This window comes from Podarcis filfolensis (genome assembly GCF_964270895.1).
Source record: "Podarcis filfolensis genome assembly, chromosome: 17".
NCBI lineage: Eukaryota > Metazoa > Chordata > Lepidosauria > Squamata > Lacertidae > Podarcis > Podarcis filfolensis.
This window is the reverse complement of record NC_139621.1, coordinates 28,762,007-28,789,591: the sequence shown is the minus strand read 5'-3', so window position 1 is coordinate 28,789,591 and position 27,585 is coordinate 28,762,007. Positions and strand designations below refer to the sequence as shown.

General features: G+C 43.2%; 1 protein-coding gene and 1 long non-coding RNA gene across 3 annotated transcripts; one reads left to right on the top strand and one right to left on the bottom strand.

Annotated features, from left to right (window-relative positions):
• The first annotated feature begins 1,219 nt into the window (after positions 1–1,219).
• On the top strand, positions 1,220–27,377 carry TMEM38B (transmembrane protein 38B). 2 transcript variants are annotated; one of them, XM_083593976.1, is made up of 6 exons: positions 1,227–1,841; positions 8,281–8,437; positions 14,409–14,593; positions 16,193–16,280; positions 22,461–22,578; positions 24,931–27,377. In XM_083593976.1, the coding sequence occupies exons 1-6, from the start codon at positions 1,730–1,732 to the stop codon at positions 25,138–25,140; spliced, it is 870 nt and encodes a 289-aa protein (XP_083450102.1). In that variant the 5' UTR covers positions 1,227–1,729; the 3' UTR covers positions 25,141–27,377. The 2 variants fall into 2 exon arrangements, with proteins under 2 accessions (XP_083450103.1, XP_083450102.1); XM_083593977.1 differs by lacking the exon at positions 8,281–8,437 and having other exon boundaries at positions 1,220–1,841.
• Positions 11,877–24,982, bottom strand: LOC310753098. Its single transcript, XR_014543180.1, has 3 exons — positions 24,880–24,982; positions 20,518–20,600; positions 11,877–13,676 (listed from the first exon to the last, which is right to left on the bottom strand). It is a non-coding gene; the product is annotated as an uncharacterized lncRNA (long non-coding RNA).
• Positions 27,378–27,585: the final 208 nt, after the last annotated feature.

Below are 27,585 nucleotides of genomic sequence, written 5' to 3'. Positions count from 1 at the left end.
ACCTGCTGATCTTTGTGACAATGTGATAAATGTAATTTTAGGGGCATGTGAAGCTATTCCTTGATGTGAATCTAGACTTTTCTTTTTTGGAAGGAAGGTTCTTTAATTTATTTGCGAATACGAGAGTAAAAGATTTTCCTTGACTTTAGTGTGCATTCATATCACAGTACCCCACAGAACTGTCTGATTTAACACCTGCTTTCAAGAACTATCCTATAGGACACTCAGTCAAGACTAGTTTACTAATATGAGCAAATCTTCAGTAAACCATGCTCATTGCCTTTGGTGCTCCTGATTAAACAACTTCCTTTAATACAATGCTTGCGACTTACGGCCATTGGAACTTAGAAATTTGCCGTTTGCATTAACCGTCAGTATGGCCTGATTTAAGATCCAAAGGTCAGATAAAATGCTAGAACATTCAGAAAATGGGAAGCCGCGGAAACCCCGTTGGACGTTCAGCTTCCAAAAGAATGTTCAAAAACTGGAACAACTTCTGGTTTTCGATCGTTTGGGAGCTGGAACGTTCAGCTCCCAAGGTGTTCAGGAGCCAAGGTACGGATGCACAGGATTGTCCCATATTTCAATGTAAATTGCTACATCCTGTATTGATACAGTTTGTCCTGTATTTCAGGTCGTCTCTCTCCCCCAAGTTAGGGATCTTCTCCAAATGCGTGTGTTTAAAAGGGTGTGTGAAACATCATGTATTTAAGCTCTGGGTAGCCAAGCACAGACAGATTTACAAATTCTCATGTATGGACAAATTCCACAGGGGCCATCCTGTGAGGCTACAATAGATTGCAATAGAATGTTTTGAAGTTGCTTCATATATATATATATATATATATATATATATATATATATACATATATATATATATCACGTCTCTCTCATATATATGTATATATATATATATATATATACACAATTAAATTTTCTGTTTTACAGTTTAAAGTACTCATTTTTACATCCTTAAAATATCAATGACTCCCCTTCTTCTCTTTCCATACATATAATAAATCCCTGCATATTTTACAAAAACTATACCGTTCAGTATTCCATCCATCAGAACTTATTTACACTTTTGAATTTATCTTACTGCTGCCAGTGTTTTCAGCTGTACACAGCTGTCACTTCAGCACCAGATGAAAAAAATATATTTGCACCCAACGTCTTCATTATGTTCATTATGTCAGAACAAAGGTGGCAACCCTAGACTGAAGAGCTACATCAGGTACAGAGGGGGAGCAGAAATCAATAATTATCTGCATTAGGATTTGCCACCCCTGTTTCTTCTGCTGCCTGAGGCAGTTGCCTCACCTTCCCCAATGGGGGGACCGGCCCTCACTGCCTCCCCCCCCCCAGCGTCCCTGCCTGATCGCGCGGCCACCCTCCTGTCCCCGCCCACCGCGCGGCAGCCCGGCCAATCGCCTTTCATTCCAGCGCAACGTTAGTGGGGGGGAGTGGGCGGGGCCAGCCTTTGCCCCGCCCCCGCGGCGCGAGCGCTCTTCCCGCCCGACGGCGGTTTGTACGGGACAAAAAACTATGCGCGGGATTCGACTGGGACCGTTCGCGCCCCTTTTTGGCTTGAGGCGATGAAGAGAGAGCGGGCGGAGGGGCCCTTCTAAGCCCCGCCCCTCGCTCGTTTGGCTCTTCTCGCCCTCCCCCGCCCCCCTCACGTTCCCTCTTTAAATCCGTCGCCGGCGCATGCGCGGCGGAGTCCGCCGCGATGGAGGAGCTCCTGGGGCAGGTGGCGCTTCGCTTCTCCCGCCTGCCCATGTTCCCTTTCTTCGACCTGGCGCATTACGCGGCCTCCGTCCTGTCGCTGAAGGAGCAGCCGGGTGAGTGAGGGGGAAGGCGGGCGGGCAGCGGGGATGGCGGCGCCGGAGGAGCCCGGCCTCGCGTCTGGCCGTGCCTCCTGGGCATGTGCAGAATGCCTTCCCTTGTGGACGAGCGCGGTTAGCTACGAGGCGAGGGCTCGCTCAGCTCCACGCCGCTTTTCTCTCTTTTTTTAAATTGTATGCTGCATGCCCGCACGTTTTCTAAAGAAACACAAACACCGCTTTTTTCAATTTTTTGGCGGAGAGGGAGAAAATTAAGCATTTTTTTTGTTCAGTTTTTTCTATATTATATTTTCTGTTTTACATTTTAGAATGTTCATTTAAATAACCTTAAAACATCAGTGACTTCCCTTCTTCTCTTTCCATGGTTCATTTTGCATACCATAAATCCACGCATATTTTACATAAACTAAACTATTCAGTATTCCATTACGCCCATCAAAACTTGTTACTTTTGCCTGCTGCGTAGCTGCCTAGAGTGGCTGGGGAAACCCAGCCAGATGGGTGAGGGATAAATAATAAAATTATTATTATTAGTTTATGAAATTTGAATCCATATGATTTGGTGACAGACGCATGCATGGTTCGTTGGATGACTTTGACAGGTAGCCGGATTAGGTAAATTCATGGAGGATGTAAGTCTTATTGTATCCTGGAGTACTGCATCCAGTTCTGGGCACCACAGTTTAAGAAGGGATGTTATGCAGAGGAAGGCGACTAAAGACATAGGAGCTGACTCCTACGGGCAAAGGAGTCTTCAGTCCCCGCATAAAATATTTGAGTTAATGGGCATTGCCATTCAAATGGTGTATGTGTGCAACACCATGTGATCAATTATCTGGGGTGGGGCTTACCTGGCTCACCCAATATTTCAATATTGGCACCCACTGGACCAAGATGATAGAGGGTCTGGAAACCAAGCCTTATGAGGAACGGTTCAGATAGCTGGGCATGTTTAGCCTGGTAAATAGGAGACATGATAGCCATCTCCAGATAAGCTAAAGGGCTGTCACATGGAGGATAGCGCAGGCTTGTATTCTCCAGCTCTGGAGGGCAAGACCTGAACCAATAGATTTAAGTGACAAGGAAGAAAATTCCGACTAAATATTAGGAAGAACTTTCTGACAGTAAGAGCTATTTGACAGTGGAATAGTCTCCATTGGAAGTTGATGGACTTTCCTTCATTTGAGGTTTTTAAGCAGAGATTGGATGGCCATCTGTCTTGGATGCTTTAGCTGAAATTCCAGCACCACAGGGGGTTGGGCTTCCAGCTTGGGTCCCTTCCAGCTCTACAATTCTATGATTCTGCCATTGACTTGTTTGTTGTATGGAAGTCCATACTCAAAGCTAATGTACAACAATGCCACACAAAGAGCAACTGTTGCCTTCATCTCCTGCCTGTGTGCTTACCATAGACGTCTGGTTGGACACTGTGAGAAAGAGGATGCTGGACCTGATAGGCCTTTGGTGTGATCCAGCAGGACATTTGTTCTAATTGGAAGTAACAACAGTGCTTCTGATCATGTGCAGAGCTGCTTTCCCCCCTTGCACCAAGGATGGAGAACCTGTGACAACTCCAGGTGTTGTTGGAAGTTGGGGCTCCCAGCTTCCATCATCCGCAACTGTTGGTCATACCGGCTGGGGCTGATGGGAGTTGTAGTCAAAGACCTGGAGGGCACCAGTTTGAGGAATGGTACCCTGCACTTTGAGACTAAAATCAGCTCATGTATCAAGAACAGCTGTTGCCAGAGGTTAAATTTGTGGCTAGGTTCAGACTGTCCTGAAAGCTTTTATTTATTCAGCATTAGCAGGTTCTCAGGGTGGCTTACAAAAGTTAAAAATAAAACCAATGGGAACAAGAACATTGAAATACCACAATTTAAAAGCAGCTGGCAGAATTGAAGCAAATGCCAAGCTGCACACACACACAAAAAACATTCGGGTTTTTTTTTTAAAGGCTGGCAAAAGCCTGTTGCTGAAATGACACAAATACGACTGGCTTGGTGCTTTGGCATAAAAGCAATATGCAGAGTGGATTTGGAGTGTGTATGGAGCAGATTTGACTAACATCACATATCAATGAATGGATTAAAGTGATGACTTATTTTGTTATGCTGTGCTTTCTTTAATGAAATTCCAGGTAGCACTTGTCGGGTGTCTGGTAATCTGTTCAGGTACTGACCTGTCCAGACCTGCTTGGCTTCAGCTAGGTTGTTGCTGCATCATGTGGCATTAGGGTCTGAACTGCTTCAGGGCACAAGTTGTGAAACTCTGTAGTGCAAGGATGGGGAATCTGTAGCTCTCCAGGTGTTGGGCTACAATTCCCACCATTTCTGGTTGGGGCTGATGGGAACTGGAGCCCCACAAGAACTGGAAGCCTGCAAGTTCTCCAACCATGCACTGTAGAGTCTCACAATGTCTGCCATGGACCATTTCAGAGCCTTTAAGAGGGTTTGAAATCTCTCTTCAGAAATTAAAAACTGGGTCTATACTGGGGATAGCTGAGCATGTCACCCCCCCCCCCAGTCTTCTCCTTGGCCCATAATAACCCTCATGATTATATACAGTCATGGTTGTGTGCTTGTATACAAAAATATCCCTTTCCACGACACTCAGTGCTGTTTTCATCTTGGGCAACTGTTCACCATGGCCTTGACTCTCAACAAATACTATTGAGGCACCTCAGCCTCAAACAGGTGTGTTTAGGCAGACAAAAGGAAGTACTATGTGACTTTGCTTTGGTAGTGTTGAAAATGCACCGCATTTGCCTGCATTTTGCAGGAGTGGAGCTGCTATAGGCAAATTCTGAATGGGGGAAACAGTGAAAGGGATATGCTTCTACGGTATAGGCACACTTACGTGCGGCTTCTCTGCTCAGAATCCTTCAGCTGCTTTCTCTCATTTTGAAAAAGACAGAGCTGTGTGTGACATGAAGTTGGCCCCTTAGCAACCTTATCTTCACCACTTGGCCGGAGCACACACTGCATGCCTTCATGGTGTCTCATGATTAGTGGGGTAAACCCAACTGACAAGACCATGTTCAGATGGATGATACAAAACACTAAATTTAGTTCATCGTTCTACCCACAATATAGCTATAAATGGCAACTTTAAATGGCAAGCCATTGAAGCAGCATAGCAGTATAGTAACAACATGCCCATGCTATAATCATTAACTTGAATTTTTGGACCCACAAATAATGTGCAGTGTTCCTTTCTTCTGAAGAAAAACAAATTGATGCCTTGGACTCCAGGGACATATTTGCAGCACAGTCTTACACTGGCTTTTACATGTTGCTGCTTCCTCAAAGAATCCTGGGGATCAAAGCTGGAGTGTAGGGCTGGCACCAGACTTCGGAGAGAGCTGGGAATGGTGCTAATGACATCCCTCCCCCCCCAAAAAAAACACCGGGTCATGGCCCAGTCCTGCTTGTGGTGAAAATGGTATAGTGGCTTATGCACCACCGCTGCTTTGGTGGCAGTGCTGCTCTCCACTGGGTGCCTGGACATGCTGCAGTGATGAATGGTGGTGGTGCTTTTGAATGGGAGCTAAGCTCAGTTCTCATCCATGGTGAACATCTGCCATCCTAAGTTACCCCAATGCAATGCTTGGCTCATAGATCTAGTTGGGCAAGGCTGGTATAAAGAAGGGACGTACCATAAGAGGACACAGGTGGTGCCATGTGTTAAACCACAGAGCCTAGGACTTGCTGATCAGAAGGTTGGCAGTTCGAATCCCCGCGACGGGGTGAGCTCCCATTGCTTGGTCCCTTCTCCTGCCAACCTAGCAGTTCGAATGCACATCAAAGTGCAAGTAGATAAATAGGTACCGCTCCGGCGGGAAGATAAACGGCGTTTCCGTGCGCTGCTCTGGTTCACCAGAAGCAGCTTAGTCTTGCTGGCCACATGACCCGGAAGCTGTACGCCGGCTCCCTTGGCTAATAAAGCGAGATGAGTGCCGCAACCCCAGAGTCGGCCACGACTGGACCTAACTGTCGGGGTCCCTTTACCTTTATCTACCATAAGAGGCATAGGGGGCCAGGGAGGAACACCAAAAGCTGAAGGGGAATGGAGACTCAGGCCAGCTCGGCAGGACTTCCCAGCTGAAAGTGGCAGACCAGAGGACCAGATGCAGAAGGAGCTGGAAGCACAGGGGGTGGTGGTGCTCGCTTGACCCCTTTGGAACAGGATAGCCTATGGCTTAATGATGCAGCAGCACCTCAACCATGAACTGAGTGTAGGAGGAGCAGCAGGGAAAAGTTATCATTGCTTGCACCTGTATAATTTTGGACATTAAGGCATTATTCTGGAAGTCTGAGTTTCCTGGTCTCTCTGGGAAGGTGAAGTATTCACTTGTTGCTGTTCTTGCTTGGAGAGAAAACCTGCAACTAATCCACTAGCCCCTGTTCCTCTGAATCTGGAGCATCTTCCTGATATATTTCAAAACATCTTTCTCAATGCCTGATTTTATTTTATTTTTTGGGGGTAGTGGAAATTAGACTTATGGAATATGTGCCTGTCTTCTGACCTCACAAATCCTTGTAAATATATACTTGTGAATAGGGCATTTGGACTTAATATCTTGTGCTCCAGACTTGTAATTAAGTAAATCTGATAGTTCATCCAGATAATTATCTCCCTTGTCAAGCACACAATTAAGCTTAATTAACTGCAGCTTTAATGCTAGAAGGAATATTGATGGGTTCTCAGCACTAATATTCATTGTGACATGCAGTGCAGATATTAAAGCATGGCAATTTATATTTGGATATTGCTGATACACACTATGTTTAATTTGGCTTAACAAAAGTAATTCCAAAGAATTAAGTTGCATGTGCACCTACTAACTGGATCCTCATTTTTTGGTATGAATTAAAGACAGTTTAAAGGAAAGGTCATTAGTGGCTACATCTAATTACTTGTGGATTACTGAAAGCAAATCACTTGATCATTTCTGTTTTCTCCCATTAAAATTTGCTTTTCCACATAATACCAGTTTCTTAACTTGCCTGCTTTCTTGTGCTCATACTATTGTAAAGAAAGCAAGTTTTTTAAAAATTGAAATAGTATTGCATTTGCAGTAGTAGAATGTTTTGTAGCGAGCTGGAGCTGGGTTGGTCCCTTTGAATGAAGCCTTGCACCTGTTCTGGTGCTATGATGGTTGCATTCAGTGCTGTTATTGCTTGGACCATTGTAAATGTATCTTCTTTTTTGACATTCACGTAGTAGCTGATTGTTGAGGAGTCTGTATGCTTTGCACAGTATTTCATCATGCTTGATAAGTACATATTGAATAGTTACAGGTAGGTAGCCGTGTTGGTCTGCCGTAGTCAAAACAAAATAAAACAATTATTTAATATAAAAGAAGTGTGCATGCACACGAAAGCTCATACCAATAACAAACTTAGTTGGTCTCTAAGGTGCTACTGGAAGGAATTTTTTTATTTTACTTATTGAATGTGGACCATGCTTGGAACAACCTTGCAAACAAAGTTCATAACAGCTTTTTTTACTAGTTGACTGCAAAGACCCCCTGTATCGGTCATTTGTGGCCTAAAAGAAGGCAGGGGGTGGACAACCTTTTCTGCCTTGTGGTCTGCAGTTGGTCCTTGCCACAAACAAATCAAACAAAAGTCTTCTTATAAGGTTGGCTTAGAACCCAACAGGGAGGCCAGTTAAGGAGAAATCTTAAATGACATCAATGGGGTTGACAGTGCAATTTTAAGTATGTTTACTGAGAAGTAAGCTCTACGTTCAGTGGGATTTGCTCTCTCAAAGTGTTCTTGGGATTTTGACCATAGACAGTTTATTCTGTATGCTTTAGCTCTGGGTGGGCAATGGGTTTATTGGCTTGGATCCAAAGATGAATGGTCAGGCCCTTTTACTTTTGCAAGGCATCCCCAACCAAATTCTTCTTATTTTCTTATCCTGCCCCAGAGACCCCTGTGCTCCAACTCTTGTTCTTTCAAGGAGTCACTTGATCCTTAGGGCCATCTTTAGGAAGTTTGGGGGGTGTTATATCAGGAAAGACACAATGACCCTTCACACTCGTGATGCCATTTCAACTACTTTGGACAGCACCCAATTTATTCACTTTATTCAGAAACACACTGAACTAAATAAAAATCAATTTATTTCAGTGGGTTTGCTCAGAGTATGGCTAACGTTGGAGATCATGCTTTATCAAGCATTATTTATGAAATATATATATTTCATAAATAATGCTTAAGCCTATTTTGGTATTTCTTGGGCGTGTGAAGCAAATTAATGAACTACATTGATAGGAACAGTGGTCCACAAACTTGCACCCCACTGGATGACCTGAAAATTGCTGAGGGGGGTGGTTGGTACTGAACTGTGATCAGGTTTTTGCTCTTTCTGTAGAGATTAAAGGTGAGACGTTTGAACTACTTACACTTTGTATTTTCTACTGTTCCAGGAGCAGTTGACGTATCATACCGCAGCCCAATTGCATGCTGGTTTAGCGCAATGCTTTACTGTTTTGGTGGCTCCATTTTATCTTCGCTGATGCTTGCAGAACCTCCAGTTGGATTTCTTGCCAACACCACAAATGTCTTACTTGCCTCGTCAGTCTGGTAAGCAGCTTTTACGATGAAGGATGTTGCCTAAAACTTAAATCTGTGCTCAAAGTCATGGAATGCAGCTTCAGAGTTTTAGAGCTGCCATCTGATTCAAAGAATCTAGGTCAGTTAATTGTGTGAGTTTTAATAGATCAAATCTGCATAGTTTTGCGTATGAATGAATAAATAAAAATATTCAGGGCCCAAGAGAACTGGGTGTCTGCAATTGGCGGTTTTTAAGTATGCTTTTTAATACAAGCTGTTGTCTGGGCACCTCGTTGAAAAAGGTTTTTATTCAATTTAATCAATTAGTTAACACAGTGTTGCACCTGTAATTAGAAACTGTTCAAATGCTAAAAACTGGGTGTTTATATAGACATGCATAAAAAGGGCAATTGGTGCCCTTGCCACAATATGTACATATAGTTATTTTGGTTCATGGTGTAGCTTGGGGAAGGTGAATAATCTGCAGGTTTTCCTATAGAGTGTGCTGTTCACGGTCCTGACTGGCTGATCCCTGTGAAGTCAAGAACCCTCTTCTCTTGTGTGTCCCCCCGTCCCCATGCTGTTTTACATGGTTTTTATTTTTAACCAAAGAGCACTGGGTGTATGTTAGATTGACTAAAATAAAACGCTGCACTAAAGAGAAAAAAAACTTTTAAAGGCAATAATACATCCTGTCTCAATTATGGGGTTAGACCTGTTACTTCAGAACACTGGCAGGTACGTCTGTCTTTCAAGTGAAAATGGGGCTTGCCTGCTTAGAGTAAAAGCGAGCAGTTACTGTTTTCAGGTTCATTGTGAATGCCGTCATCGACGCCTTTCTCACAAAGGCTGCAGTCTTAGTTACTTACCTGAAACTTGGCGGGCCTCGGCTTCTAGTAAGTACAGTGGTACCTCAGGTTACATACGCTTCAGGTTACATACGCTCCAGGTTACAGACTCCGCTAACCCAGAAATAGTGCTTCAGGTTAAGAACTTTGTTTCAGGATGAGAACAGAAATTTTGTGGCAGCAGCAGGAGGCCCCGTTAGCTAAAGTGGTACCTTAGGTTAAGAACAGTTTCAGGTTAAGAATGGACCTCCGGAACGAATTAAGTACTTAACCCGAGGTACCACTGTATAGATCAGATTGGGCTGCTTACCGTGGTGTCTTGTGGCGTAAATGGAAGCCCGTCATTCAATTTACCGCATTAAGATTTGCATTTTCGTGACGATTAGAGCCACCTTTCCTCCAGGGAGCTCAAGGTGACATATATGGTTCTCCCCCTGCCCCTTTTATCCTCGCGACAACCCTGTGAAGTAGTTTCAGCTGAGGAATTGACCGCTGGTCTTCCAAGTCCTAGTCCAGTACTCTGAACACTACACTTCTAGTCTTTCAGAGCATTGGAGTTAGGAGAAAGACAGAAAATTGGTACGTGCAAATTAGTAATTACTGTGAGCTAGATTTGTCCTCCATGTGAATTTCCAACTAGCTGAGAGGCCCAGTAATAGGACTTAGCAGTGTTCGTAACTGGCAGAGAACGATATCTTTTTATGTGTGCATAAAGTACATGTTGTTCCTTTTTGGACTTTTTCCTAATTAGTGAAGCTCATTAACAGCTTTGAGTTGGGGTTGAATTTATGAATCTCAGCCCTTCTTTAGCTGCCGTGACACGAGCTGTGGAATGGATGCAGCTCTCTTCCACTGTCTCTTAACCCAGATTTGGGTGGGGTGGGGTGAATGCTTGTGGGGTCTTTTTTTTGGGGGGGGGGAAGTGTTTTTCCTTCACTACAGTAGTTTCTCAGTTTAAGCAGTACTAACATCATCTTATTAGAAGTTCATCGGTATGAGAATGTGCTTTGATTTAGGTCGCCATTAATCAGAATAATTGGGTCTCGTGGCCTGAAAAACAAAGCATGCATTTTCTGGCTCAGATCCTAACTTTTCTTCCATAAACAGAACAGAGTTTGTGTTCATAGAATGGGCTTTCGCTTCACTCTGCAGCCTGCTGTACCCTCCCCCCAAACCCCTGTCCCTATAAGTTGGGGGGTCCTGTTGATGAATCAGGTAGTTGGGTGACAAGGTAACCCCTCCTCAGGATTCAAGTCCATGTGTTTACCATCATCCTATACTCGTCCTAGAATCCAAAAATCTCATTATGAGATGCCGTTCTGAGCCGTATCCATTGCTTGACATAGGAAGAAGCTATAGGGAGGTATAGTCGAAGCTGCTTTTCAATATGCAGAGCTTAACCGGTGTCTTATTAAAATTAACTGATTGATTGATAAAACACTCCAGTTATTCAGGCAAATTAAGGCCAAGGAAAAAATAACTTCATTGCCTTGTTTCTTGCTATCATACTTAAAGGATGCCACCATCTTTAATAGGATAGCTTGAATGTATATTCATGCACCATCATCTCTACTTTAAGGTGCATCTATTAGGATAAGAATCAGTTTTCCTAAAGCGTTTAGGGAAGCTGGGTCGTTCCCCCCAGCAAAAAAAAACCCTACCTGCCTTGCTGGTGTATTTGGGATGTACAACATACTGATTTTGTGCTATATACATCATGAGGAACTCCTGTTTTTTCTTACATATAGATTGTACCCATGCAGAAAAACACTGGGGTTTGTGGCCCCCCAGCAGTTGTTTCTGGGGCCCCATCAGGACCCCAAGCTGAGTGCTAGCCACCTCTGGTGCAAGGGATTCTATATGACCTTGGTTAATAACACTGCTATCATTATTAAAAGTAAGCATGGCAAATGCACTATGAGGGTCCTGTTTTCTGCAGTTGAATCTTTTAATATATCTGAGAAGTAGGTATTTAAACCTTTCCCCTCTCATCCTCTGAAAATGCTGCACAAGAAATTGGATTGGAGAAGGTGCAGCCCCTTGATGTGTGAAGTGGTGTGTGGATACTTCCTTCAAAACAGAAGGAAAGTTCTGAAGATTGCTGTCAGATGCATCACAGAACAAACCAAGAACCCGTGACAAGTGTGAAATGCTTTGTTTTCACTCAAGCCTTGTTTACATTTACACATTGAAATATGAGCCCTATCGACTTCAGCAGCTGACCATTTAGGAATGTTTTTATTGCATAAAAAAAATACAGCCGACTTTAGAATTGTGTAGAATGCTGCCTCTGTACTGCATAAAATCTGAAATGAAACTTTTCCCCTTCACTGGGAGAAAAAATTCCATCACTAAGAGAGTGGCAAATAAAATTTTGTGAATATATAGTTCTGGCAAGACTTACTGCAGTGATAAAGAGGACAATCAGATCAAAAACTGATAGAAGAGTGGGATTGTGTAAAGGAGTACATGGAAAAGCATTGTTCTGGCATAAACATATTAATATGCAATGAATGAAGTTTACAGGGTAAAGACAAGGAGAAGTTGGGTATAATAATAATAATAATAATAATAATAATAATAATAATATAATTTTTATTTATACTCTTTATTTATATAAGAGGTATAAAGGCAAAATATTATTGATAACACAACAATTAAAATAAAAGAGAAAGAAGGAAGTCATACACAGGTGGAGGGAAGCCAAGATTTGTGTACTTTTGTTTGTTTGTTTTTTGTATTTTAGGCTGATAACATTTTTCGTTTGCTGTTTCTCTTATTATTTATGTTACTTTGATGTAGTCTATTCTGTTTGCTTTTTGTTTTTTGTTATTGTAACTAGCAATAAAAAAATAAAATAAAAATAAAAGAAACTTTTTCCCTTCACTGAACAAGCCAAGCTAATAGAGATTCTGATATGGTTGTCAACTAGTGACATCTACTGGCACCTATGGGAAACATCTCTCTGCATTCTACAAGAGCCAGTCTTATTTATTATAAATGCCTGATTTGAATACTATATACTACTTCCTCCTCTGACTAGGACATACGTAATGAGGTATCTGCTGTTCTTCCTATACAGCAGAGGCAATTATGCACATGCATTGCTATGACTTTGCATGAAAGGAATGTGCCTCTAGAGTTGTGAAGGCCCAGAAGAAAACTGGAAAAACAAAAGCTGGCTGTTCCCCTCCAATTCTTCTTCTTGTGTCCCCTCTCCCTTGAAAAAAAAAAGGGATTTCACAGGTGTACGGTAATGAGCAAATATTGTGTAATACCACTTCTCTAACGAGATCAAAATCACCACTGAGCAGTCTCCTAATTTATTATAGATCCCTATGATTCTATGACTAGTTTTGCAGGCAAATTTGAGAGAGGGTGGAGAGTGGCGGTTCAGAGTACCCTGTGTGGTTCGCCAGACTGCGCTGTCAAACAGACCCACAGAGAAACTACTACTTCTACCTGCTCCTATCCGAGTTAAACACTCAGATATTTGAGCCTGGGTGCCAAATGGCTCCTTAAATGTCAAGTTGCCATTTTTCAATACAGCTTTTTGGCTCCTGAAATCCGTTCTGATTGTGCAGATAAAATATAATGGATAAAATTCTGCAGGATGTGTTGCTAGCGTGTAGAAACAGGCAAGATCCAAGGATCCTCAAGCATGCACCTCCAGGTGATAGAGACATCAGGCGGCATCCTGGCACCCAGGCATCTTCACCTGGTTGCAACTGGCCAATAGTCAGGTGCAAAGTGCAGAATTTCAAACAGTGGCTCCTATTGCTTCTAGCTGGGCAGCTGGATCCACTGGTGTTTCCTAGGAGGGTAGGTCTGGCATTGCAAATTCCTGATGAAGACTTTTGCACTAAGATGCTAGGGAAAGATCTGCTTCATAAGCAAAGATAATTTGACCTGTCTGAAAAAAAATACCCATCTTGTGCAATGTTTCCAAATGTAAGTTTATTTTTAAAAAGATTTTCACCCAGTGCACCTGCTGGAGGTTAGGGAGATTCTATTGTGTTAAGACAACTCACATGCCAAATTGAAGCCCTGCGTATTATAGATGTTAAGAAACGTATGCAGATTCTGACAACGGAAAAAGCAAGGTCCATATAGTGAAGTCACAACTGTTGGCTTGCAATAATAAAGCATATCTGTTTGGATTGAAGAAGGCAGAGATGCTTGGCCCTCTGAGCTTCCATTGGCACACGAGCAGGCATCTGAGGAAGGCTTATTCTTTGGCATGCCAATGGAGAGAGATGGGAGAAGGCTGGTGAAACCTGATGAAGAGATCTCCTCTGATCCTGACAGTAAACCAGCAGCATCTCTGTTCACTCTGTGTCAGCCGACGTGCTTGATTTTCAATCAAATTTGGCTGTGGGAGGGAGATGGTAATGAAGATGATGTCTCTTTGTTAAAGGAGCCTGTAGAGGCAGAGGCAAAAGGGGAGAGCAATAGATGATTAGGAGGAAGTGAGTAAAATGCTGCCTACCAGGCCTTTATTTGTAATTGTTCAACCTTTGTGCTGGGGTGGAACAGTGAGGGAATAGATATATCTTTCAATAAGTGAATGGGAGGGAAAGATTGTTCAGAGCTAGACAAAATGCTCATGTAATTGCCCCTGCTCCTATAGGTATGTGGAGAGAGTTACTCATGCAATTGCAGCATTGGTGAATGCATGTTTCGGGCTCCTAGCCTATTTTCCCCAAATTTGGGGGCTTTAGGAAAATGCTGCATCTGTACATGAAGTGTAATATTAAGGGGATACGTGTGGACTAGACACAATGGATGTGACTTTTTTTAACGCTATATACTTCTTTAAAATGCCAGATCTTGATATACCACAAAGAATGAGGTGTTGGGTTGTTTTTTTTTAACAGCAGTTGTGTGTGTTTGTTTTTAACCAAAGAGCAGGGAAGGAGCCACGTGTCCACAATTTCAGCAGCACGCTGCATGTTCACATTTAAACCATAGCTTAGTTTAACTATGGTTTAAAGTGACTGATAGCCGTAATACTACAGCGATGACTTCTTAACATCTAGCTTTTTTTTTTTTTTAAAAAAAAGCCGTTATCAGTTTGTTTCATTTTGTCAGCATGCTTCCATTGCAAACATTGCGAAGTAGCTAAGGTTCAAACTTTTTCCCCAATTCTTTAGGTATCTTGTATTTTATTGTCCGCGTGATCTAGCCTACCGCTGTTTCTGTTTTCTACCTATACGACTGCTGCTTGCAGGGATGAAGGAAGTGACTAGAACATGGAAAATAACTGGCGGGATTGCACATGCACATCAGCACTACAAAAATGTCTGGTTAATCATGATAGTAGTTGGCTGGGCCAGAGGTAATGTATAAAAAATAATATATATATATATTAAAAAACATTTCAAATTTTAAGGGGGAATCTCAAGGACGGTGGTTGCTAATCTTTTGGGGAGCCATGGGCTGCACTGACACATAGTGAACCCTCTGTAAAAAAATCAGTATGGCCAATTGTTATTTTTTTAAAGGACACTGGGCCGGCTCACAAAAAATCATGGGCATTTCGGGGGCACAAAAATGGGTGTGTGCGGACTGTACATGGCTTGTGTGGATTAGGCACCACTATGAAATGGTATTGCATCCGGGGCCACTCTTAGAAGAAAAACCAATTTAAATCCATCCTGTTAATGTGTTCTTTCCCCTCTCTCCCTCCCTGTCACCACTACCATCCCCTTCTTGGCTGCCCCTTAGAGCCATGAAGCTCAATCCTGCTCAAGTTTAGTTCCATCCTCCTGAGGAAAAGAACTTGTGCCTAAGGTTTCAGCCTTCGTCACATGTTGCTGCTTATGTGGCCTCTGAATAAGATGTCCCTAGTTTCAGTTTTACTGGCAAATGCTGTTCTTGGATGAGAGCCGCTTATAGGTGCTCTCATTTTATTACGGAATTCCACCTCTGCCAGGTATATCACTAGCAGGGGCATTTATATTTCTACGTCAGCTCTGACAGGTTTGTTTAAAGCTCAAATTATAAGACAGCAATCCATACGTAGGAGATGGGGAGGTCAGCACGGTGGACGTGAGGGCAGGGGAGTGTTTTTGTGCTTTTTCATCCTTTTTAAAAAATGTAAACATTGGAATTGGTGGAAAGGGAATATACTACAGCAGCTCCAGTTTGGTTTCGTTGCATATAGCTAAACTGCTAGCTTTCACATCCTCTTCCATATGTGTGCTGCAAAAGGCTCTTTTGGTGAGAGCTGGCAAGTGATGAGTGTTTCAAAAAAGGTTCAAGAGTTGCAGTCATGGTGTTTAAAAACGGAACACTGGTTTGTCCCTCCTCTGCCAGGTCCCAGTAGGCTAGTCAAATGTTTTTTTGTAGACTAATAACTTTTGTGAGACTTTTATGGGGCTGGACTACTACTTCCATGAGTTTGGTGTCTTTCTTCTGGAGTAGTCACAGGGAAGAGTGGAAATCATTCTATGAGTCCTTAATGGGTGCATAATCTCTGTGTTGCTATTGCTTTGTAAGCAAGAAGAGATTTTGTGCTTAACTTCAGTAAGATATAGGAATCTTTCTTGAAGCTTTTTTTTGCTAAATGGACAATCACAAATTCTAAGCTCCAGCGTACCAGGCAATGTTGGCTGCCATTATTATTATTATTACTTATTATTATTAAGCTTTGACAAAATTTAAGATCCTTGTTGAATTAATCCCCCCCCTGAAATATTAGGTGCTTGCCCCTGACAATAGGATGTTTTCAAATGAGTCTCAAATTGAGGATCCAATTTCAAAAACTGTGAAGTAGGTCATTCCATTTGTGCCTATAACTTGAGGGCCATATCCTGCTCCTTTTAGAAAGGGACGTGAGCAGCTTTGCAGTTGTCCTGACTGGAAGCAGAATTGAGTTTCGTCAGATCTTCTGGAACCAATTTTATGCATGTAATAATTTCTTGTTGAATTGCAGGAGCTGGGGGCGGCCTAATATCTAACTTTGAGCAGTTAGTGAGAGGTGTGTGGAAGCCAGAAACTAACGAACTGCTGAAGATGTCCTAGTAAGTCAATGAAAAGCACATAACAATTGGCACAGTCCTGGGAATATTCTTTCTTTGTATTGAAAGTAGCACTGTATGAGTAGCTCTTCAGTAACATGACTCTTCTATAATAAATTAGTGCGCTTCAAACTTTCTGCCTGGAGGGAGAACTGTCCGTGCCAGTTTGCTGCTGAGGAACCCCAAAATATCTGCTACGAAACTGTCACATGTTGTAGTATTGGTTTCTAGAAAACCTATTAGTTTTGCTCTATATGAATTGGGTACAAAGATAAAGGTAAAGGATCACTGACAGTTAAGTCCAGTCGCGAATGACGCTGGGGTTGCGGCGCTCATCTTGCTTTACTGGCCGGGGGAACCGATATTTGTCCGCAGACAGTTTTTCCAGGTCATGTGGCCAGCATGACTAAGCCACTTTTGGCAAAACCAGGGCAGAGCACGGAAACGCTGTTTACCTTCCCGCCAGAGTGGTACCTATTTATCTACTTGGACTTTGATGTGCTTTCGAGCTGCTAGGTTGGCAGGAGCTGGGACCGAACAACGGGAGCTAACCCCGTTGCGGGGATTCAAACCACCGACCTTCCAATCAGCAAGCCGTGGGCTCAGTGGTTTAGACCACAGCGCCATCTGCATCCCTGGGTAGGACTGGGCAAATACAGAGCGCTAGAGTGCTCTGTATTCTTGTGGTTTGTCACATGAGAAAGTGAGCAAAGCAGTGCACATATAACCACATAAAGATGATGAAGAGTCTATGGCTGCAAGCCACAGCTCCTCAGAAGTAAGTACTATTGACTTCATATGGAGTTCATCTTAAATTACCTGTCTGCACTACTGCCCACAGGGAAGGGGAGCTGAGGAACAAGGCAGCAGAGAGCTTCATTGAAGAGCCCTATGGGGCCTCTCAAGTAAAGACGCTGGCAGTGACTTCCACTGGGGATCACTGTGGCTGTTGACTTGTCCTGCGATCTGCTGCGTTTTATGCCCCGTTCCTCTTAGCATTTAAAATGAAGCTGCTAAAAGCACTCATTCAGAGTTTGGAAGTATACTGACGACACCCAGCTGAGTCATATGATCATAGAATTGTAGAGCTGGAAGGGACTACGAGGGTCATTTTGTCCAATCCCCTGCAATGCAGGATTTTTTTTGCCCAACCCATGACCCTAAGATTAAGAATCTCATGCTCTACCAACTGAGCTATCCCAGACTTTTTTCCCCTTCTTCCATTCCCAGCGAGGTGATGAAACCCTTGAACGGTTGCCTGGAAGAGGTGATGGGTTGCGTGCAGGCTAATAAATAGAAGCTCAGCCTATTCTCTCCCCCCCCCCAATTTATGGTTTCATATCCTGCTTAGTAAACTGAGATTGACAGCTCAGTCATAGCCTACTTGGGGAATGAAGTCAATATAGCTTATTCCTAGGTGAGGAAGTATAGCATTGCAGCCTTAAACCACAGTTTCTGAATTCAGATGTACCTGGAAAAACAGGGTTGTAACAAACCATGACTGAAACTCCAAAGCTGCCATCTTGAGTGCAGGATGGGGGCAACAGCATGGGTCTAACTCTCATTCTGTGCTTTGAAAACCAAGATAGATGAAGCAAATATAGCTTCATCAGAACTGGTCCTTTCAGAACCAAACTGTAAGGAGTATAGTGCAGGGTTTCCCAAACTTAGCTGTTTTTGGACTACAATTCCCATCATCCCTAGCTAGCAGGACCAGTGGTCAGGGATAATGGGTATTGTAGTCCAAAAACAGCTGGAGATCCCAATTTGGGAAACTCTGGTCTAGTGTTAGGCAGATCAAGTGGGGTATAAATAAAAAATAGTCTTTGACTTTCATTGGCAAGTGTTGGCAGCAGGAGTCTGGGGAATAGCTACAGTTGCAATCGAAATTATTCAGCTCCCATTGCAAATCAGGTTTATTATCAAATTTTACAGACATTCAGCTGTTTGCAACGAGGGGGGTTGAATAATAGTGAGACTGGAGAAGTGAGCATAAGTTGCAATTTCAGCTGAATTGGGGGAACTACTCGAAGCATCCGTTTGTGTTCAGCTATTTCAATTGCTTTTGTTTGATTTGCTCGTTGCAAACAGCTGAAAGTCTGTAAATTTATATTATAAACCTGATTTGCAATTTGGGGGGGGGGTTTGAATCATTTCGATTGCAACTGTAAATCCTTTTCCTGTCCCACCTACTGATGCAAGGGATTACCGGGTGTGTGGGAATAGGGCAGGCAAACTGAACCTTAACAGCAGGGATAACCTCGTGTGATTTGTTAGGTAAGGGAAATAGTATCAGCCACTCATCTGGTTGCAAAAAAAAAGTTAAAACTCTGCTCTTAAGTACTAAACTCTGCCGAGAGCTAAACCTGTTTACCACCCCAATCCTGACACTGAATTGTCTACATCACGGGTAGGGAACATGTGACCCTTGTTGGACTTTAGTCTCCCACCAGCATCACTCAGCATGGCTGGGATGATGGGAGTCGTAGCTGTACACCACCCGGATTTGCGCATTCCTTATCCCTAGTCATGCGCAGGAGGGAAATCTTGCCAGGGGTCCTTGCAATGTGTGCCACCAGCCCTGCCTTTTGCTGAACGCATCCCCAAAGCACCCTGCCAGTCATAGTGACGGGCGCTTCACCAGTGTCTGACAAAACGTCAGCTTCAAAGCAGTAACTGAAATTAATCGGGAAAGAAAAGTTCAGGTTTTGTGGGGATGCGAGAGCCTGCTCCGAAGGCGAGCGGCATTAGTATGCTGTTCAGAGCGTGCCTCTGGCGCACGGGGGAATACTGCTTGAGTTACAGTTTCAGCTCAGGTTTGCAGAAGCTAAATTGGGAATGTTAAATCACTCCCAATTTAACTTCTGCCGTGGGAAGTACAAAAAGAGCTGGAGCAGGCTGTCAGGCCCCAGCCGCTCCTCCAGAGGGGGAAACGAGCTCATGGTGGGCATTTTAAAGTCCCCTTGCCCTTCCTCTCTGACTTCCTGGCAGGGTTTCCTTTGCGGAAGTGATTATTTTGAAAAGACTGCTGCCACTACCAGTGTGATAAAAGCAGCAGGAGTGCCAAAGCACTTAGGCATCCTGCTTCCAGCCACTATCCTAGGTAATAAAGAATGACAGGAGAGAAACACAGCAACGCAAACAGAGCTGTTGCCAAAAGTCGGCGTTGTCTCTTCTCCCTCTTGACCCCCCCCCACTTAGCTTTGTGTGTGTGTGTGTGTGTGTGTGTGTGTGTGTTTGTGGTATGAGCTGCCTTTTGTTGTTATTGGGCGTGTGTAGGTGACCTAAATCTTTCAGCTGTGAAGAGAAATGCAATTTTTGTCAGTTTAACGTGCCGCAGATGTATTTTTTCCTCTCTTAAAGCTATATGCTGGTCAATGCAAGGCAGAGAATTGCATGTTTTTAAGAGAGGAAACTTGAAGCTCGTGAAAGGAGAAATGTTTTTCGGGAGCTCCTCTTGCGACAATATCACTGACATGAGAACTTCAGGATTTTTAAAAGGGTTATACATAGATTGATATTTTCTATTACTGCACTGTGCAATTTAGTTCTGGATTATACATTGCTCTTAAGGAGAATTTCGGAACTCCTGAGGTCCCAGCTACTGCCCACCTAGCAGTTCAAAAGCACGTCAAGTGCAAGTAGATAAATAGGTACTGCTCTGGTAGGAAGGTAAATGGCGTTTCCGTGTGCTGCTCTGGTTCACCAGAAGCGGCTTAGTCATACTGGCCACATGACCCGGAAGCTGTTTGCGGACAAGCTCCGGCTTCCTTGGCCTTTAGAGAGAGATCAGCGCGCAACCCCAGAGTCGTCCGCGACTGGACCTAACGGTCAGGGGTACCTTTAAGGTTCCTAAGGTGGGGAACTTGTTTTTCAGCCAGAGGGTGGCATTCCTTCATGCGAAACCTCCTTCATGCGAAACCTCATGCGGACTGCCTGCAAATGCTGAGCAGGGCCAGAGGCAAATGTGGCTAGACTAGAGCAACAGATGTGCCTCTTTTGTATGTTTCGGCCACCCAAAAGCCAGAGGTTTCGGCACACACCTCCCACTCCACCCAGGTGAGCAAGAGGCAGTGCCAAAGTTCAGAGACACCTTCCAGCTAGGCAAAGCACTTGAGGGCATGGAGGACAAGCAGTGCAGGGTGTGTCCTGGGAAGAAGAGGCCAGGGAGACCGTAGAAAGGACTAGATAAGATGGGTCGGGGGGTTTCTGCCCCACCCCCCGGCGTGAGGTTACCTACCTCTTCTCTAAGTCACAGTTTTGGGAATTTTTGAAGTGCCTTTAACAAGGGGCCTGCTTCATAGGGTGCTGGCAGAGATCTCCCTGGTGAACCAAGGGGAAGACAAATGCATGTTAAACAACTACTGTATTTTTTGCTCCGTAAAACGTTTCCCAGCAAAGCGGGAGGAGGGACGAAAGGGAGCGCTGAGCAGAGCCTGTATGCATCCCAGATGTGAATGCAGGCAGGAGACTCTGCTCAGCGCTCCCTTTAAAGCTCTTGCTGGCTTTTCCCCGAGGAGGGAGAAGGGCAGCCCGTCAGTCCCTTCTCCCACCTTGTGGAAATGACCCCACAAGCCACACACACACTCCACATGGCTCTTTAAAGGGAGCGCTGAGCAGAGCCTCCCACCTGCATTCGCTCCATAAGACGCACAGACATTTCCCCTTACTTTTTAGGAGGGAAAAAGTGCGCCTTATGGAGCGAAAAATATGATAGCCCCTTTTATGTTCAGCAGAGGGCAGGAGCTTTGTTCTTTTACAATCTCCAGCCATCAACTCACTGGTTGACTTGGGCAAGCTTTTATTCAGTAAGTTTGTCAACATGGCATGCCTGTCTGCAATGTTGCCATGCTACTTTACAGAGATGGTGTAAGGATTAGCAAAACGAATGTTTGTGAAGTGTTTTGAGCAAAGCGCTCTTAGAAAATGTCAAGTGGAAGTAGCGGTAAAGATTTGAGAAAGACAGGTGCATCGTGGTAGAAAACGGAGGAATTCTCATTTCTGTTGTATAAAATCCAGATCTATTTCTTAGCAAGACTAGCAAACAGTTCCCAATGTGTTGTTGCAGCGCTTTCAACCTGGATTTTTTGGCTGGTTAATCATTTGCCCTTTTTTCTGCTCAACAAGTCTCATTGAGCTGTGTTACATGTTAAATAAACCTGTGGGTGGAATCCAACATTGCATTATCTGCTTATAAAGACCTTTGAATTCTGGGTCTTGGGATTCTTATCAAGTGCTTCCTCCCATATGAAGCTCTCTGAGGCTTTTCAAGCCCTGTTTTCAAGCCCTGATTTCAAATTCTTGCATGCTTTCAAGCCAGGCTTTTGTAAGAAGCAGAAGCTGCCTTTCTGTTACTGCTCCAGAGGTTTGGATCACCTGCTTGCAGTTTATTCTAGAAACCAGGAAGCTTAGCTGGGTCAGAATCGAATGTACACTTCCAGAGTTAATGATAAATACATGACGGCTGGTAAATAAGCCACCATAGCCATTAGAGGGCCATGATAAATTGTGTTCTGGGCTTTTTAGACTCTTCTACCCATGTACAGTACTATCTGGAACCAAAAAGGCACGTTGGTTGCCCGATGTGAAATTATTTTTAACTTTCCTATCCCACTAAGACAACTAGGTTTTGTTGTCTTTTGGGGAGTTTGCCAGTATTTTTCTGCTGCTTGGTTTTCCAGGTTTATTTTAATTGTTATGTTTCATTTTACATACATTACTTGATGAGAGGGATAGAAATCACACCAGTAATGTATATATACCACCTAAACAGGTGATTATAAAAAAGTTACTGAGTTAAAAAGTTAAAACAACAACTTAATAAAGGGAGTTTACCACACGTTCTGAGAAGGGATGGTCATCTTTAATATTTCCCTCTTGTTCTTCATTCACCAAAGTCAAAAGAGCCTTGGAGATTGAACACCCGTGCCCCTAACTTCCAGCCAGTCAATTGACATTTCCCTTCGCCTGCCAGCCAGCTAAACCTTCAGCTTTTTTGTTTACTGATTAGAAGTTTTGCAGCCCTATTGGAGAACCCAAATGCCTCTGGGCCGGTGATGGTGGGAGATCTTGACAAATTAACGAAAACTAACAGCAGTGTTGAGAGATTTACTAACTCTTCTTTGAGGGTGAAGAGGGGATTGAGAAATGATTCCTGACATGTTTTGTGTCTTTCCCCCCCAGCCCTGTGAAAATAAGCTTGATAGGGGCCGTACTCTTCACAATGCAGCACATCTCTTTTCTTCCAGTAGCAAAGCCCAACCTCATGCTGTATTACACCTCCTTCTTGGTAATCACAAAGGTAAGAATTTTGGGGCTTCTTGGTGCTGATGTTGTGCTGACATGAGTAACTTACAGGCACTCTAAATAAACCTGTGCATGTTTTTGTACTGATGGTTCCAGTAGTGCATCTAATGCTTCATATATTAGATTTAATTGTTTTATAATTACATAAAATCGGCACCCCGATCTTAGTCTTCTTTTTTAAAAAAGTTCATTCCTGCATCAACTCTTCTTTCTTCAATAACTAGAAGTTTGAATACCAAATTGTGTGGTAACAGTTAAAACTGGGGTGGTGAACTACTGGCCTGTGAGTCTGGTCCAGCTTCCCCATGCTTGTTTGTGACCCCAAGAACCCACAATTTTTGTCAGCGGCAGTGGCAAAAGGCAGCACGTGATGAATGTAGGAGCTGCCTTCAGGAAAGAGAGAGAGAAAGCGGCACTGTGAACCAAAGAGGCAGTATCAGCAAAACAGATCCAAACAGGAAGGAGCTTTCTGATCTGCTATGGTGTTTCCTGGGCACTCGGGAAACTTTGGAGCAGATCAGAGTGCTCTTTCTGTATCCAGTGTGGTCTGATCCGCTCCAGTTCCTCTTCTCCCAGCAGTTCACTTGCTTTCCATCCTGCCTAGCTATCTTTGGTAGTGGCAGTGTTGAGTCCCATGTAGAGGGATTGCAGCAGGGCACCTCACAGTAGGAGGGAGAGGGTGGGGAGGCAGTAAATCAGGGGTGAGCAAACAGGCCTGCAATTTGTGGAGGTCCTTGCACACGGTGCTTGCATTGTGGTCTGTGTGGGGTGGCCACACCCACTTTTGCCTTGGCCACACCTTTTGATGGTTGACCAAGAGGAAACGTGTCCCTTGGGCTGTAGAAGGATAACCACCCCCTCCTGTTTAAAGCATTTGGGGGGAAAAATCAGTGGTGAAAATTTTGGATGGTGGCGGTAACTAATTAGTTGTACCTTGGTTGCCAAATGCTCTTGGAACTTGTACATTTCGGCTCCCAAACGACCCTAAACCGGAAGTGAGTGTTCCAGTTTTTTATTTTCGGAAGCCAAACGTCCGGCACAGCTTCCGCGGAAGCCGCGTCTTGGTTTTTGAACAGTTCTGGAAGTCGAACGGACTCTCGGAACACATTCTGTTCGAGAACCAAGGTATGACTATAATCTGGATCTGTCCTCTAGAAAGGCCAGAAGAACAGAAAGGAGCCCTCTGGGAATGTTTGGGGGAACTTCACTTTTGAAAACCTGATGAGATACGTACTTAATTTCAAAGACCAGTTCACATGACTACTGCTACCCTCTGCCAACCCTGGCTGTGGTTTCTCATGTCTAGGTGTGCTATTTACTAGCCATCTTAGGATTCCAGTGGCAGGGTCTACTGACGATTCACGATATTTAGAAATATGCTAGTTTTTCCTATGCCTTCAAAAGCTGCTCTTGGGGGTTACAGGACGCCCAGGTAGATTTTGGAAGCACACAGAAGGCTGGAAGAGGGAGAAGAGAACCTGAAAGTCGCACCACGCAAGCGGGTAGGCATCCCTTAGATGCCACCCTGGGGTTGTATTTATCATTCTGCATTTGTTTGTTTTTAACTAATGCAAACTACCTTGAGCCTGCCAGGTAAAGCAGCAGTTTTAAACTTGCAAATGGTCACATTAATTGTTCTGTGTACAGAAGATATCTACCTAGTTTTAGTTCCATAGAATCATAGAATTGTAGAGTTGGACCCCAAGGGGCATCTAGACCAACCCCCCTGCAATTCAGGAATATGCAGGTTGCCCATATGGGGATTGAACCCATGACCTTCTGTCTGTGAAATCAGTAGGAACTTTGCCTTCACTTCAGCCATGTCAGAATTGCATGCTAGGTGGTTCTGAGAGAGAGAGAGAGAGAGAGAGAGAGAGAGAGTGTATTTACTAGTGAATATATGAATTGAATTACAGTATTAATGTCAGTTTTAAAAAGTATAACTGTGCAATTTTAAGAAGTAGTGTTTGCTTGCTTGTATGATCTAGGGAGAAATACGTATTGTGTTTGATATTCTTCCCTTAACTTGGGTCCTGGTTTGTATCTAAAAATGGAAAAATTATTGGGGAATTGGATTAATTCTTATTTATGGGTTGTTGCTCATGACATCGTGATATAACGTGATGTAACATGTATAAATGCAAGGAATAGCACATCAGATAGCCCATAACCATTCCTTTTAATTGTGAGCTTGGGTAATCACATGATGGTGTGTTTGGAAGCAAAACAGGACCACCCAAAAGTAAGTGAGTGGTTTCTACCTGGGCATTCCCTAGGTATGCAGAAGTACACACACCTGTAAATATTATTGGAGAGCTAATGCCGCTTGCTGTTCTCCTTGTTTCAGGTAATCATGATGCTGACGGATAATGCTTTCACTCCCTTGGCCCCGTTTGAGAAGGTGCTGGTTGGCCTCCTCTTTGGTCTTCACCCGCCTTGCCCTGAAGCCAGCGAGGCCAAAGTCCCTTACAATGGCGCCTCCTCAGACTACGACCGCACAACAGCTGGAGAGACGAGCGACAGTGTCAAGAGAAGACATGCCAAGAAAACAGAATAAAAAGCTTAGAATGTGATGCGGGGTGGCCAAACGTTGCTTCTTTGTACATGCCCATAAAAACACGCCATGTTTTTCTTTTTCCTAATAATGTGAAAGGACAATTGTGTATAAGGAAATTCACGTAGCAAATGGCTTCCAGAAGCATAGTGCAAAGTTTCCTGTGCAAACCCCCATTTCAGTGAACCTCGCTCAGGCTACATTGCCCACAAACTTTCTGCACTATTGACAACTACTATTGCAACTGCCACATGGCTCCATGTAGCCTCTAAAAATGTATTTTTTTGTAAGCTAGAATTCATACTTGGACAAGATGCATCATGTTGAGTTTCTATCTAATGTGACTTGATAAAAGAAGAGATTATATTGTGATTTTACTTGTATGAAGAATTTTTACTGTGATCTTAAAATAGTTTTTCTACTTCAGGAAACAAAATACTAACTTTTGAAAAGCTTGATGAAATATTTTCTGGCACCAGTGAAATGTGATTGTCAGAACTGACTATTTATATTGATTGTAACTTATTCGGGAGATGATCCAGCAGACCTGAGCACCTTGAAATCTGATGAGTGAGCTTTAAGCATGAGCATTTAGGACTTGAAGGTGCTTAATTTTTTGGCTGAATTGTGTCCTGGTGTTTTCATTCTTTAATACCGGGGGTTACTCTCCCAATATTTTAATACATGATTTTAATCTAGTTGAGAAATGTGAACATATTTGTGAAAATGTAATATATTCAGTGACTGAAAGAAGCAGTAATTTCAGTGATCAAATTTAAACCAGTTTAATATTCTAACGATTTTATATATGTAACAGTGCTTGAGGGCCAATTTTGTAAGTTTTCACACTTGGCTTGAGTCACAAGCAATCTTGTAGCTTTTTTCACAAAATTTCCATACAGGGTTTTCAAATCTTTGTACGTTTACTCACTGGAACCACTTAGATATTAAATTATTTGTAAGCATGAGCTTCCTTTGTCCTTGCTGGGTTTATGAAACAAAGAAACTCAAGTGTTGTGGATTTTCGTTTTGGATTTTTCAAACAATTCCACTTAATGAGTCAGAGACTCAGTGTGGTAAGAACAGACCCCTCTTCAATACCCACACTTATTTATTGAAACAGATATTGTATACTAGACAGATTTTCCCTATATAATTTGGTATCTCAGCCTATCTAATGCTAGCTTAGCTGTAGACACAAACTTGCACATTGAACCACGTTTCAGATGTTTGCCTGGTACCAAAACACCTGTGTGGTGTTGCCAATCACCTGGCAGGAAATAAAAATAGAAAGGGGCCAACTTCCGGGAGGTCTCCATCCTTTTCCCCAAATCACCTGCCCGGCCAGAATACATGGTTTATGGTCTGTATTTGCCTTCATAGGCCAGAAGCTGTATCGCCCTGTTGTAGGATTTAACCTCTACTGGATGATAGCCAACTAGGGGCAAATCCACAATATACCTTTAAAGCATATTCAGCGCACATTTGAAACACTTTCCCCAAAGGCTCATGGGAACTGTAGTTCCCCCCAATAGAGCTACCATTTCCAGCATCCTTAACAAACTACGGTTCCCAGGATTCTTTAAGGGGAAGCCATGTGCTTTAAATGTGCATTGGATGTGCTATAAAGTTATCGTGTGGATCTGCCTCGGGTCATAGAGTAGGCCTACATAAATCAATGGACATTAGGGAAATATTTCATGACATAAACATACGATTTTACAAGTAACTTTACATTGAAAAATAAATCCAGGAAGGCTTTTTTAAAAGGTTTCATTTCCCCGCCCTTTAAAAATGTAAAGGTAAATTTCTCTCTTAAAGTGGTTTTCTGGGAGAGTGTAATTCATTGCCATATAAAGAATGGGTACTGTTGTCTCAAGTACCCATCTACCATTATACTGAAATTCATTAGGGGGTAGGGCAGCTGAAAAGTACTTGAGACAAACACCAGCAGACAAGTGCGCTTCCAACCTTTTTGTGCCAGTAAAATCTCTGAAATGTTTTGTATTACTGGGCTGAGCAAGTCTCTCTCTGCTACTAGATCTTTGTGGTGCTGTTGACGACGACAACGACCTCACCGTGGTAATTTCACTGTAGTTCTTTTACACAAACGAATGTGAAAATGTATTTGAAATTACTGTTAAGATATTTACAGTTGTTAGCCAGAAAATGGTCTGCTTTGTATTTGGGTGCAGTGTGCATTTTAAATCCCTGCTATTAAAACGAAATGGAAAAGGAAACCGTTTGTCTCAGCGCCTTTAGCAGTGTGATGGGCAAATAGTGAGCCGCACAAATATGTTTTCTTGCTCCATGGGGCGTGTTCATGTCATTAATGTACTTTAAATTGTTCTGCAATTTTGTCTTATAAATTGCCTTGCGACGTGATTCTGCTAGTCCGGGCTATGAGGTCTGGGGTGGTCCAGGCCATGACGTTTGCTGCCCCGGGAA